General features: G+C 35.0%; 2 protein-coding genes across 6 annotated transcripts in view; both read left to right on the forward strand.

Moving 5' to 3' along the window:
- Positions 1-8700, forward strand: part of polk (polymerase (DNA directed) kappa) — a 22320-nt gene extending 13620 nt beyond the window's left edge. For both annotated transcript variants that reach the window (XM_068221512.2, XM_073951385.1), the window contains exons 13-15: positions 3173-4210; positions 4314-4365; positions 8040-8700. In XM_068221512.2, coding sequence (XP_068077613.2) covers positions 3173-4210; positions 4314-4365; positions 8040-8142 — 1193 coding nt within the window. In that variant the 3' untranslated portion in view covers positions 8143-8700. The remainder of the gene's footprint in view (positions 1-3172; positions 4211-4313; positions 4366-8039) is intronic.
- ankdd1b (ankyrin repeat and death domain containing 1B) overlaps positions 8121-14948 on the forward strand; it is a 24953-nt gene continuing 18125 nt past the window's right edge. For 3 of the 4 annotated variants that reach the window (XR_012406326.1, XR_012406325.1, XM_021476618.3), the window contains exons 1-3: positions 8770-10217; positions 12426-12526; positions 14864-14948. The exon at positions 14864-14948 is cut by the window's right edge and continues 14 nt beyond it. Coding sequence is in view for 2 of the 4 variants with exons in the window: in XM_021476618.3 (XP_021332293.2) it covers positions 9959-10217; positions 12426-12526; positions 14864-14948 (445 nt within the window). In the remaining 2 variants the exon portion in view is untranslated. Of the gene's footprint in view, positions 10218-12425; positions 12527-14863 lie in introns of all 4 variants that reach the window. The other variant, XM_009301750.5, reaches the window with a different exon arrangement.

The raw sequence follows: 14948 nt of genomic DNA on the forward strand, positions 1-14948 counted from the left end.
ATGTGTTCAGAACTGTGATGCCTGGTTATCATAATTACAACTCGTCATTCCAGATTCTGCGAATGTGACTATATTGGATTGGCACATTGTTGTATTGATGTTGAAACAATATATTCTGCAGCTCTAATTGTCAGTGTCAGAAACAGTTGTGGAAACTGATATTATTTGTTCAGGATCCCTTAATGAATGAAGAGTTATTAAAAATTTAAATACTATATTGGGTGACATAGTGGCTCTGTGGTTAGCACTTTTGCCTCACAGAAAGAAGGTCACTGGTTCAAGTTCGTAATGTATGTGTTTGAATGAGAGTGTATGGATGTTTCCCATTACTGGGTTACGGCTGGAAGGGCATCCACTGTGTAAAACAAATGCTGGACAAGTTGGCGGTTTATTCCACTGTGGTGACCCCTGATAAATAAAGGAACTAAGCTGAAGAAAACTTAATGAATGAATATTATATTGAAATTTTACATCCCAGAGATGTCTTTACTTTCACTTTTGATCAGTTACATGTAATTTCAAAGGGATAGTTCACCTAAAAAGAAAATGTACTCACTCTCGAGTGGATTCAAATTCCACCTACAAATTATTAGTAGAATTATTAAGTTATTTTGTTTAATAGAACAAAAAACGAATGAATGATAGACTGTAATATATATAAAATTGAAAATGTAATAAATGACATCGCTCCTGTTAAAGTTAGGAAGAGAACTGGCAAAGAGAGAGTCCCTTGGAGAAACTCAAGAGCAGTCCAAATGAAGAAAAGACAATGCAGGAAAGCTGAGCGTATGTGGAGAAAGACGAAACTAGTAGTCCATTATAATATCTATAAAGACAGTCTTCAGGCTTTTAATGTGGAACTAAAAGCTGCTAGACAGACTTTCTTTTCAAACCTTATAAACAACAATGTAAATAATGCTCGCACACTCTTTGCAACAGTAGAGAGGCTCACAAACCCCCCCAGTCGGATTGCCAGTGAGCTACTCTCTGTAAGCAAATGTAATGAATTTGCTAATTTCTTTACTGATAAGATCAATAATATCAGAAAGGCAATCAGCTCATCCAATCAGCCAAGTTGTGTCGATATCAAACAAACTCAACCACAACTTGAGAAGTCAGACATTATGTCTGATTTCATGGCAATTAACGGTAAAATCTTAGAAGAGATGGTGCAAATTATAAAAACATCAACCTGCAGTCTTGACACGCTCCCCACATCATTCTTCAAAACGGTGTTTACCTGTTTAGAAATGGATCTTCTAAAAGTGGTAAATGATTCACTTCTCTCAGGGATTTTTCCAAACTCACTTAAAACTGCAGTTGTTAAACCCCTCTTGAAGAAGAGCAACCTGGATAACACCCTATTGAGCAATTACAGGCCAATCTCAAATCTCCCTTTCATTGGCAAAATCATTGAAAAAGTTGTTTTCAACCAGGTTAACAAGTTCTTAAACTTCAAGGGGTGTTTAGACAATTTTCAATCTGGTTTCAGAGCACATCACAGTACAGAGAGCGCTCTTATAAAGATAATCAATGATATACGTCTAAACACAGATTCAGGTAAAATAACAGTGTTGGTATTGCTCGATCTCAGTGCTGCATTTGACACTGTCGATCACAGCATACTTCTGGATAGGCTGGAAAACTGGGTTGGGCTGTCTGGGACAGTCCTCAAATGGTTCAGATCTTACCTTGAAGGGAGAGGTTACTATGTCAGTATAGGTGATCATAGGTAGAGGTGGACACCCATGACATGTGGAGTCCCACAAGGCTCGATTCTGGCACCTCTCCTGTTCAACCTTTACATGCTCCCTCTGAGCCAAATAATGAGAAAGAATCAAATCTCCTACCACAGCTATGCTGATGACACTCAGATCTACCTAGCCTTACTGCCTAATGACTACAGCCCCATTGACACCCTCTGCCAATGTATTGATGAAATTAAAAATTGGATGTGCCAAAACTTTCTTCAGTTAAACAAAGAGAAAACTGAAGTCATTGCGTTTGGGAACAGAGATGAGGTTCTCAAGGTGAATGCGTACCTAGGCTCTAAAGGTCAAACGACAAAAAAAAAGGTCAAGAATCTTGGTGTGACGCTGGAGTCAGATCTGAGTTTCAACAGTCATGTCAAAGCAGTCAGTAAATCAGCATACTATCATCTCAAAAACATAGCAAGAATCAGATGCTTTGTTTCTAATGAAGATTTAGAGAAACTTGTTCATGCTTTTATCAGTAGCAGGGTGGATTACTGTAATGGACTCCTCACTGGCCTTCCCAAAAAGACAGTCAGACACTTGCAGCTCATCCAGAATGCTGCAGCCAGAATTCTGACCAGAAGCAGGAAATCAGAGCACATCACACCTGTCCTCAGGTCTTTACACTGGCTGCCAGTTACATTCAGAATAGATTTTAAAGTATTATTACTGGTCTATAAATCACTAAATGGCCAAGGACCTCAATACATTACAGATATGCTGACTGAATACAAACCTAACAGATCACTCAGATCTTTAGGATCATATAAACTAGAAGTTCCAAGAGTTCAGTCAAAGCAGGGTGAAAGGCTTTTAGCCACTATGCCCCTTGCTGCTGGAATCAGCTTCCAGAAATGATCAGATGTGCTCCAACATTAGGCACATTCAAATCAAGACTGAAAACACATCTGTTTAGCTGTGCCTTTACTGAATGAGCACTGTGCTGCGTCCGACAGATCGCACTATTATGTTTTTCGTTTTCTTTTTAATTCTTTTATAACCTATTTTAACTCATTTTAATTTGTTTTTATCTGTTTTTAATAATTTTTATTGTCTGCATTTTATTTTCCTAAACTTGTCTTTTTTATTCCTGTTTATGTAAAGCACTTTGAATTGCCACTGTGTATGAAATGTGCTATATAAATAAACTTGCCTTGCCTTGCCTAATATATAAATATATATATATATATATATATATATATATATATATATATATATATATATATATATATATATATATATATATATACACACACACACACACACACACATATATATATATATATATATATTTTTTTTTTTTTTTTGAAGCATGTCATTTCTAAGTCACTCCCCACTGCAGTATTTGACCTCAGACAAAACAATTAAACAATGGCTTTTTTTTTTAAATGACTTTAGAGATGTTTGTTATTCAACAGGCGTTCGAGTGTCTGGCTTTATCAGCACTGAAGATAAAAAGCCTCTTCAAAAGAGTATAATGGGCTTTCTGCAGAAAGGTGGACCCGATCCAGCCGGTTTCACACAGTGTCCTGGATCAGAACCCAAAGCTGAAGAGGCTAGTGATGGTGCCAGATTTCTCAAGCCACAGTCCACTGAGATGAAAGTACCCAAACCTCAAGCACCTCAGCAGCAGTCATTCTTTCAAAGAGCCCAGTCCAAAAGACTACAGCAGCAGCAGGAACAAACATCTGCCAGCACAGTCACAGACAAAACAAACAACACTCAATCAGACACAACAAACAACACAGCTGCTAAAACACACGTGAATCACTCTCAATCAGACACAACATCGGCTAACAAAATGAATACAGGATACATAAGCAAACATGCGAAGGCATCATTTAAGATCTCGACCCAGGTGCTGCAGTGTCTCACCTGTCCTGTGTGCAATAAAGAAATGAAGGATGTAAACCTCACAGCCTTCAACCAGCATATCGATGAATGTCTGAAGGGCAGTGCGATGGATAGTAATGAACACACAGATTTAAGTGCAGCTGAGCGCCAAGAAGAGCTCAGTGGCGAACCATCAAGTTTAGAAAGCAAGACTCTCATCCATTATTCATCATGTAATGAAGAGAAAGCGTCTACTAGCACCTCTGAGCCAATGGCAGATGGCGATGACGGCAATGACTTCAAGACTCCACAGTTTAGTCAAAGTATGATAAACAGAAACCATTCAGTTGTTCTTAAAAAGCAGACATCTCTTTCTGAATCTAAAGTAAGAAGTTATGAAGCTTCGCACTCAGCGCATAATCCTGTCCCGGAGATGTCATGTGATTTGAAAGGCTCGTCTTTGGTTTGTCCTGTGTGCAATCAGCCGCAGAGCACCGACGACCTTGTTCTGTTCAACCGGCATGTGGATATGTGTCTTAACCAGGACGTTCTGCTGGAGTTTGGAGGAGCTCATCCGCCTGTGGATCATTCAGCTGCTTCACCAGCATTCAAGAACATGAGAGGTCAGTTTATGTGTGATGACTGGAAATTAAATGGAGATGAATTTAAGTTTTCAGACCAGAGAGATAATAATTATAACAATTCTTACTGTTTTGTCTATTGCAGGCCAATTGGGGGACCAGGGAAATGCTTCTAAAGTCAGAGAAAAGAGCAAAAGGTATTTAAATCTGTAAATGAGTGCTAATGTGTTGTTGGAATGCCTTTAAATGTACTCCACCATTCAAAAGTTTGGGAGCAGTTTTTTATTCATTTATTTTTTTACAATTTTTCTTAGCTTTTTTGCTTTTATTTCATTAAATTGATCAAAAGTGACAGAAAAGACATTATGGTCATACAGTATTATAAAACTGTACAAAAGCATGCACATTCCTCTTAACTGGGTGCTCAGCAAAAAAAAAAAAAAAAAACGCAAAAAGTGCAAATTAAATGTTAAATCAAAGGCGGCGACACCAAGGCTCCAAAAATACAAATTGATTAAATTAAAAAGGCTGACACAAAGCTTGTACGTTTTGAGCCACCCGGCTCGTCATCAGACAATGTTTATCACAATCAGGTGCTTCTTTTTGTACACTTCTGGATCACATGATATCCTCTCGCATATATGTCCACATGTACATACATGCATATGTATACATACACAATCATTCATATACACATATACATATATACACATGAATACATGTATACACATTCATATATAGCCTATAGCTTTGATATTTCAAGTCAAATTGCAAAAAAATATATAAATAAATAAATAAACCATAATATTACATCACAAATTATAATAAAGAAAATATATATATATATATATACTAGGATACACCAGACTATACAACAAAATATAGCCAAAAACCTTTAAACCAAACCCCTAATTAAACCTTCATTCATTCATTATCTTTTCAGCTTAGTCTCTTTATTAATCCGGGGCCACCACAGCGGAATAAACCGGCAACTCATCCCGCACACTTCCACGCAGCAGACGCCCCTCCAGCCGCAACCCATCTCTGGGAAACTAATTAAATATTAAAGACCTATTTAAAAATGATTAAAGAAAAGGACGAATGTCAAACTCCTCATTTAAACCTTTTGGAGACAATGTTTCTAAAGTGAAAATCCAGAAAGCTTTGCGTTGCAACAGCAATTTGTTAAGATCACCGACATACCGTATGATGAAATCACCTGGAAAAAGATTAAATATAAGTTTATCACTTTATAGCAGGGGTGTCCAAACTCAGTGTCCAGCAAAGTTTAGTTTCAACTCCAATTATGGCTCGTTTCCAATTATGGCTCGAGGGGTGCGGTTCGGTTTAGTATGCTTTAATGGCCGTTTTCACTGTCAAAATGTACCAAAAAGTGAACTGTACCACACCACTATTTGAGTACCTTTTTTTTTAAAGGCTACCTAGCACAACAAAAGGGTACCAATAGGTGGCGCTAGTCACACAGCTAAACACAATTGGTTTACAAAGAAATGTCACTATCGTGTGCAACAAGTCAACAGAATTGAAACAAAGAAACCACCATTTTTCAATAGACAGCCGACACATTACATGGTAATAATACATACATATAATAACGAGCGAAGCTCAAACAAATCTTGTCATCGTCTTGATGAACAGCCACAAAGCCAAGAAGAAGAGCAGAATCTGCGGTGTAATGTGTATTTATATAGCGCATTTGTGTATGGCCATACACCCAAAGCACGGGGTCTCTCCACACCACCACCAGTGTGCAGCATCCACTTGGATGATGCGAAGGCAGCCAAAGGACAACGGCGCCAGTGTGCTCACCACACACCAGCTATTGTTGAAGTGGAGACACAGTGATAGAGCCAATTCAGTGGATGGGGATGATTGGGAGGCCATGATCGTAAGGGCCGATTGAGGGACTTTAGCCAGGACACCGGGATTACACCCCTACTCTTTACGAGAAGTGCGATGGGTGTTCTTTTGTTGTTTACGAGACTTTATCTGGATAGCTCTATTTGCGGTCGCTCGGTATACTAGAAACTTCCAGGCAGGTATGTTGAATGAAGTTGGAACTAAACTATGCAGAATAGCAGACTTAAGTTTAGGACCAAGTTTGGGCAACCCTGCTCAATAGTTTATATCTGTGTTATTTTTAAAATTATTAGTTTTTATTAATCAGTGTGTGATGCCACCACAGGTGTTGCAAGCTTTAAAATAAAGTGTTTACTTTTTGCATTTTATTAAGCAATAACCTATGTTTGGACTTGTAATCATACATTTTTGAAAAGCGTTTTATATTTAATTATATCCAATATAAATGTTATATTTCTACTTTTTTAAAGGGTTTGTTTACCCAAAAATAAAAATAATTCCCCTCAGCTTTAAAATGGATTTAAACCTTTCCGTTTTTTATTTCTTCTGATGAGCACAAAAGAAAATTTTTAGAAGAATGCTGGTTGCTGGTACCCATTTAGTTCCATCGTAGGAAAACAAAAATACAATTAAAGTCAATGGGTAGCAGCTACTAGCGTTTTTTAAAGTATCATCATGTGTTTAACAGAAAAAAATAAATTCATATAGGTTTGTAACAAGTGAAGCGTGGGTAATTGATGACAGTGAGGAAAGAATATAGATATTTTTTAGTATATGCTTTAAAATCTAAAAAAGAAATAGTATTTTCCATGTAGTCATGTATAAACTATGAATTTATAGAAAATGTACTATATTGTAGTACTGTATATATCACTATCAACATCTGTAACTACACACAACATGATATATATTTATTTATTTTCTTTATTGTATATCCCTAACAGACATTTAGAATCTGACTAAGTAGATTACTTTAAAGCTTTATTCCAATACAGAATAAAATTATCAATGAGTTTGCAATGTAATCAAATAAACTACACATTTTAAATGAAAATATCTGACCACTGTTTCATTACTTGTGCGTAATTATTTAGCCGGCACTCTTATATAAGGTGACTTACAAATGAAAAGAACAATAGAAGCAACCAGACTAGCACTAATAGAAAATATTCGTAAGTGCTTTATGACAACTCCTACTTTAAGATCACTGTTGCCCTGAGTCGTTGTCATCACCTTGATTTGAATAGGAAAATTATAACATGATTAAAAAAATGTATTACGTCCTTTATCAACTGCATTAAGCATTGGGTTTTCCTAATTGTATTTTTTCCACATTTGATGAAATCCTGATAATTGATTAAATCATATAAATATTCAAAGATTTATTTAGTTATTTTGCCCTTTTGTGATTTGTGTAACCATGCAATAATGAAAAGAGAAACTGTAGTCTAATTGCTAGTATTTTAAAATATAATTGAATTGATTACAAGTAATTTTTTGTAGACTATGAAAAATAATCCAGATATGAAGATATTTATAAGATATGAAAATCTATTTCAAATAAATGCTGTTTTATTTGTATTCTATCCATCAAGAAATTATGAAAAGGATGATGACAAAATGAATAAATAATATTAGCAGTTCTGTAAACATTTGTAATAAGATATGTTTCTTGAGCAACACATTTGCATATTTGACTGGTTTCATACATCAATCGCACTGAAGACTGCAGCAATACTGCACAAATTTCAGCTTAACAATCAAATAAATAAGTTACATTCTGAAATATATGTCAGAAATTAACAGTTAAAAAAATTAATATTTGTAACCTATTCGAAGCTGTTATATTGTTTTATAATATATTACTGTATTCTAAAGTCTGTAATGCTTTGTCAATGAACATTTGCAGATCTTAACTGCCTCAAACTGTTAAATTAGGTATTTACAAATATTTAGTATCTCATCATTTCTGTGTTTGTTTTAATTACAGACGAGGATCATCTCCTCTTCCTCCCTCAAAGAAAACCAAAGTGTTGAGCACAAAACACACAATCGACAAATTCTTCAGAGGAAACACCAGACAGAACGTCTAATTCTGCTACAAATCCACACAGACCATATCCAGAAAATATGAAGAAGAGACATGATAATCCATGAGGACTTTGCTGGATTCACTTCAGGGAATAATGTTAATGCAAGTAAGAAATCTGCAGACTGCAGATTAATATAAGATGAAGAAAATTTGGGGGGTATTTGGGGGGGGGGGTATTCCTGAAGATTAAGGTCTGTTTTGATTATTTTTGTATTTATTATTGAATGTTTGTGTGGTGGGAAAAAAATGCATCATATTTATGTTTTCTCTTGCCTTTTTATGATCGTAACATAAGAAGTCGATACTTTATTTAATTAAGCATTTAATATATTTTTATTGTTATTTACATAAATGCAAATGATCGTTTAATGTTAGATGCTCAAAGCACTTTATAGACATGACAAAAAAAATTACCGAAAATAATGGAAGTACACAGAGTTATCAGTTATCATAAATAACTATGAATACATTCAGAATTGTATAAATGTATCATTTAGTTTGCATCGAATATTACTGTGGGGGGAGGGGGGGAATAATAAAAAAAAGGCTTTCTATTTCATATAATGCTGTGTTTTTTAAAGGAAATACATTTATCAGGTTCTTATTGTTGCCCAGTGTTGGCTAAGTTACTTTAAAAAAGTAGATTACAAATTACTGATTACTACTGGAAAATTGTAATTTGGAGAAATGACTAATTACTTAATGTAAAAAGTAATCAGATTATTAATTACTTTATATTTTAAAGAAAACTTTATACCTGTAACCATTGACATTCATTGAAGTAAAAACATACAGCTCACTATGTCTGCAGTTGTGAAGACAAACTGTAAACGCTTAAATGTTGTATCAGTGAAATCTATAATACGGAGTGCATCAAGCTGCATGCTTGCCACGTGCATGTCGCTCCCATGTGTGTGCAAGATGCACCTTCATTGGAAATAACAAACTTGCGTGCACAAAAGATGCATATACGAACGGCCCCATAAGCAGTTACGCTTCTCTTCAGATTTACAGAAGTACCTTCCCTGATCCTACACAAAAATTGTAACTTGCCTGTTTAGGCCAAGTTGGGCAGCTGTTTTTTGGGGCGCCGGCGTCCTCCTTGGCGACAAGTGTTATCGTAGAATGCTTTCTGTTCAAGTGTTTAAACAAGTTGCTGGTTGAGTTGAAAGCAGTCATAAGTTCTTTAGGGAATGGACATAGACTGCAGACTTGTTTTTATGCTCAGTGAACAGTAGAAATACTGAAGTCTGTATTTCTACTTGAGGAAGCAAGCACTCTCGTCAACAGCTACTTCACAGCAATTTGCAGCAATTTAAAAGTGAACGCCAATTCAAAAGTGAATGCTCATTAACTGATGTTGCTGAAAACGTAACAATTAAAAAGAGAAAAGCAAATATTGTTTCTGAAATCTATGTTTGTAACGCAAGTAGCATGATTACATTGACTTTAGTTGCTGTAATCAATTTACACAAATTTAAAATGTAAATCATTATATTATTGCATTCCTCAAAATTGTAATTAGAATACAGTAATGCGTTACTAAATACGTAACACCCAACTCTGTTGTTGCCTATATTTAGCATTTCTCTTCCCATTTTACAAATGTCAAATAGCAACTAAAAGCTTTACTAATATGTCTTTACTCTCACTTGTTAACGTATTTACAAAGATATTTGTTATTTACTATTTACAAAGTTTTTTTTTATATCAAAACATGTTATTCATAACACCTTATAGTAACACAGAACACAATCAGTACTTGAATCTATCACTGTACTTTGAATAAGAGCGCATGTCTTGGGTGTGATCTCTCAATGCAAACAAAACCTGGAGTATTTTACAGCACACGAGCCTCTAAAGCAAAGAGCTTAAGCAAGCAGTACAGTACTGTGTACAGTACAATGGAGAAGAAAGCTCATGCCCTAAAAGACTACATTCTGAAGCAGCCTGTCTGGATGAAAGAGAACCTTAATCCCAAAACATGGATAAAAACAGACCACAGCAAAGGTTTTGCTGAATTTATACTACCGAAGGACATTGGTGCAGATGGAGGTTATGACAATAAGGAGATGTGTAAGTACCTTCCTGCTTGACTGTGCCAACAGGGTTTTGTTTTACACATAATTGATAAAAATGTACAGTATTAGGTAATGTGAGAAACAAGTTGTGCTCATAATTAACACAGTTGAAATCAGAATTATTATCCCCCATTTGTTTTTTCCCAAATTTCTATTTAATGGAGAGCAAATTTTTTCAGCACATTTCTAAACACAATAGTTTAACTCTTTTCTAATAACTGATTTATTCTAACTTTGCCATAATGACAGCAAATACTATTTTACCAGATATTTTTAAGACACTTCTATACAGCTTACAGTGACATTTAAAGGCTTAATCAGGTTAACTAGGCAGGTTAGGGTAATTAGGAAAGTTATTGTATAATGATGGTTTGTTCTGTAGACTATCAAACAAAATATAGATTAAAGGGGCTAATAATTGCCCTTAAAATGGTGTTTAAAAAATTAAAAACTGCTTTTATAGTTTTATTCTAGCCGAAAAAGAGCAAATAAGACTTTTTCCAGAAGATAAAACATTATCTGACATGCTGTGAAAATTTCATTGCTCTGTTAAACATCAATTGCAAAATATTTTTAAAAAATTTTCTCATAATTTCAATTATTTGTGGAATAAAGTTCTAAATAAAATAAAATCCAGGTTGAGGTATTTGCTTTGATATAATGACAACAAAACGTAAAAGGTGTGTAAAAACTGTTTATTTGCAAAGTTCAATCCAATTTACTAAATCTATACTTTTTTAAACCTTCTACATCAGTAAAAACTAAACTCACTTGTAGTTGAGTTGTCTTAGTTTGGGCTAAAAAAGAAAGTACTATATTTTGTCCCAGTTCGCACAAGTTCATTATAAAATTTCTGCTTTAAAATGACCCAAAATTGTTTCAGTTTGCCTCACCATATAACCGCGGTTTAAAGAAATAAAAGAAACCCATCGTTATTTTTTGCTGTACTATTTAATAATTAAATGCAAAAGTGAATGGGTGTTTCCCAGTGTTGGGTTGCGGCTGGAAGGGCATCTGCTGCGTAAAACATAAGCTGGATAAGTTGGCGGTTGATTTCGCTGTGGTAACCCCTGGTTAAAGGGACCGAGCCAAAAAGAAAATGGATGAACTGAATAATTAACCACATTTTCTGTATGTGCCAATAGTAAGCCTTGAATTCTGTGGGTTCCCAGATAACACGCATACATGTCTGTAAGATGTATTTTAAAGATCATAAGCATCTTTAAATGGTCTGATGTGTAAACAGGCTTCTAGCATACATTCTTCCAGATGAAAACACAAGCATCCAATAGACATCTCTGTGACGTATGTGTGCTTTCAGGGTTGTGTTTTAAACCTGGAATATTTGATAATATAAAAATTATGCATGTACAGAGAGTGTTCTGTTGGCAGGTCTGACATTCATCACACTTTTGACATGATGTCATTCAGCAATCCTTTAAGTCAACGCCTAAAACAAACTATACTCAGTGATATTTGCTCATCTCTCTAAACAACAATTAAAATAGTAGTTACTTTAATAATAAGTCACTTATTTTTTCCCTGTAGTTATAATATCACTTCTTAAGAAGCACTTTAAAAATACACTTATAGTACATTATTTGAGATTACCTAATGTTGAATCAAAATTAAGGGGGTTAAGTTAATCCATGCAATACATCCCAATACTAAGGGTTCCAACTTAAAGGGGATCTATTATGCAAACATCACTTTTATAAAGTGTTTTAACACAGAAATGTGGCAACAGTTATAGTCTCTAATTGTAAACATTTATACATTTTCATAATCACACTTTACAAAAACTTATACACTAAACTTTGATTGACATTCTCTCTTTGTACATGGCATCAGAGGGGGGAAGCCCCACCCATTAGTGACCATCTCTCCCTCATTAGCATAGGACATTAGTCTTGTTTTTGAATCTGCCACTATGCTGACACACAGGCATTTGTAGCTCCACCCTCTTTTGAAAAGAGCACAATCTTATTTTAATTTAAAGTGGCACAATGTTGATCAAAGCCTAAAAGGGTTAGTTTTAAAGAGTTAAAAAACATTTGTGTGGTATTTCGAGGTGAAACTTCACATACACACTCTAGGCACATCAGAGACTTATTTTACATCTTGTAGCAATGGCCATAATAGGTCTTCTTTAATACGCATGTGTGAAGTAGCTAGTCTGTTTAACTGATTGTTTGATCTACAGTGCTGGAAACTGAGAAAGACTTCATAGAAGCAGCAAAGAGAAACAACGTGGAGGGAATGAAACTTCTCGGAAGAGGCGTCAATGTCAATGCCAAGAATGTGGTATGTCAATAAACTGCTCAAAGCATACTTACCTCTTGACACACTAATATTTGATTAATGCAGAGCTGTATAACCACCGTAGTTATTGACATAGACGCCCAATTATGCTCAAACTCTCCACCTGAGTATTTGGTATTGATGCGGCTCTGTTTAACTGTTCGTGTTTAAGTTAAATCAGATGTTAGACTTGCCTATAACATCATCACTGTCAAATGACTGAGATGACAAATCAAACCTTTGAATCTTTTTATTTATTTATTTATTTTGGAAAATAAAGAGTCAAGATGTGCGCATCTTTCTTGGGGGTTTTACACTATAGCATGATTCATTTAGAATTTGACTGAACACTTGGTTAGTTTGTGTAACATTAATGTGACCCCTGAACCGCAACTTCAGTTATACGTGTCAGTTTTTACAGAATTGGCCTATACAACACCTGAAAATCTTTCCATTGATGTATGGTTTGTTAGTGATACAATTATCTGAATATCTGGAATCTCAAAATAATCAAGAAGTTTAAGATCATTAAGACAATTTGGGCCTTATCATACACCCGGCACAATAAGGTGCAAGACATAAGACTTGTTTGGGGTGATTTGTTGCTTTTTTTAGTCCAGCGCAACCCTTTTTTTCACGTTTTGCACAACGTTGTTAAAGTAGCAAATCCATTTGCATCACTTTGTGGACTCATGGGTGTCTCGCTTTAAAAAAGAGGTGTGTTAAGGTGCACTGACCAACTAAACGCTGCTCTAAAGTCCAGCACAGAGAGCATTAGTGATGCGCCTATGCAGGTCCAAGCACTTACACATTGCTTAATACCAACAGGATGTGCAGCTACACACACATATCTTTACATAAAAAAAACATTAAAATAAAAACCTTTTTTTTCAGTTTCAGTTCCAGCTTTTTTCAGTTTATTCATGACTAATTGCATTTGTATAATGTTATTATAATTATTATTATTATTATTATTATCAGTATTATTTATTATATGCATATTCATATTAGTTTTAATAAAAATAAGTTTAGATTTGTCCACCTGTCAGGTTTTGGAGACATACGCATCACCATATGGGGCATAAGAATAGGACGTGTGTTTGGATACAACTGACCACACTTCATTATTATTGGTTATTTATTTGTTTGCTGGAAATTAGAACTAAATTTAGAAATAGTTTTCAAACAAATCTTTGTGCTTAAAATTAAATATGTAGGCTAATAGATGTCTTCAGTGTAGTCCGTACAACACTGTTTCCTTACTCCACAAAACTAAAGGAGTAAAGAGTAAAAGTAAAAAAGAAAGTAAAGGGGCCGAATGGAGGAGGCTCATTCTTTATCCTTGTGCTGCAGATGGTTTAACTGTTTTCCTGCTAGTGAAGCTTTCAGTTTTTTTTACTTACAAAGTCCACCATGTAAATAGCAAATGCATCATGGGGCATCACAACTGACTCTTAAAGGGAATGTGAGAGGAGACTCTGATTGGTTTAAAAGCACGTTATGCTCGAAACACACCCATAACTTATTAGGAGAAAAATCATAACCCTGTTAGACCATGCGCCGCAATGCAAAGCGTATTTTTCCATCCTTAAAATAGCAAGAGTGGATTCGGACATGCTTCTAATGCTTTTGCGCCATGCGCTTTAGACTTTGCACCTAGATCGTTAAAATATAGCCCTTTGTTTTTTTTTTTTACATACAGCTGGTAATTTACAAAATGTGTTCATAGCCCACGATCTTTAATTAATATTCTATTTTTTTGGCAAAAAAACTTATTTTGAAAAAATCAATCATTTTAACCCAAATATACATGTGCAACTTAAAACTGGTTTTCTGGTCCAGGTTCACAAATGCCCATATTCATACTTATTCATATTTCATTAGGCATAAAAATGTTTGAAACTGTTGAAAATAAATAAAAAAAGCCTTCTTTCTTTTCTTTATTCCCTTAAAATCCTTTTAGGCTTCTGATGGTAGCAGACAAGCATTTTACTGATTGCTTACAATTACAGAAGTTGCTCCTATAATTTACGCATAGCATTATGGGGTGTGAAAAATTGGATAAACAGAATAAAAAAAAAAACAGATTCATAAAAGGCCAAAATAATAAATAATCACAGTAATTTGTGTCCACAGTAACAATATTATGAATGTTCAAGAATGTTACATTACATAATATCGGCATATACAAATTCATTCATCTTTTAGTAACTGAACTCCTTAAACTAAAATCAAGAATCATACCCCGCCCCCCAAAAAAGTTCACAGTCTTGGTTTAATAAGTGTTACTGTAAAGGCAGGATTTGTCGAGTTTGTTGTTTGTCTTGTGTCTGATTTCAGCATGGTCGAACTGCTCTTCATTACGCTGTGGCCTGCAGAAATGTGGAAGCTGTTGATGTGCTCCTTCGAAGGAGAGCCAAACTAG

Source organism: Danio rerio, chromosome 5 (genome assembly GCF_049306965.1).
Source record: "Danio rerio strain Tuebingen ecotype United States chromosome 5, GRCz12tu, whole genome shotgun sequence".
NCBI classification, from domain to species: domain Eukaryota; kingdom Metazoa; phylum Chordata; class Actinopteri; order Cypriniformes; family Danionidae; genus Danio; species Danio rerio.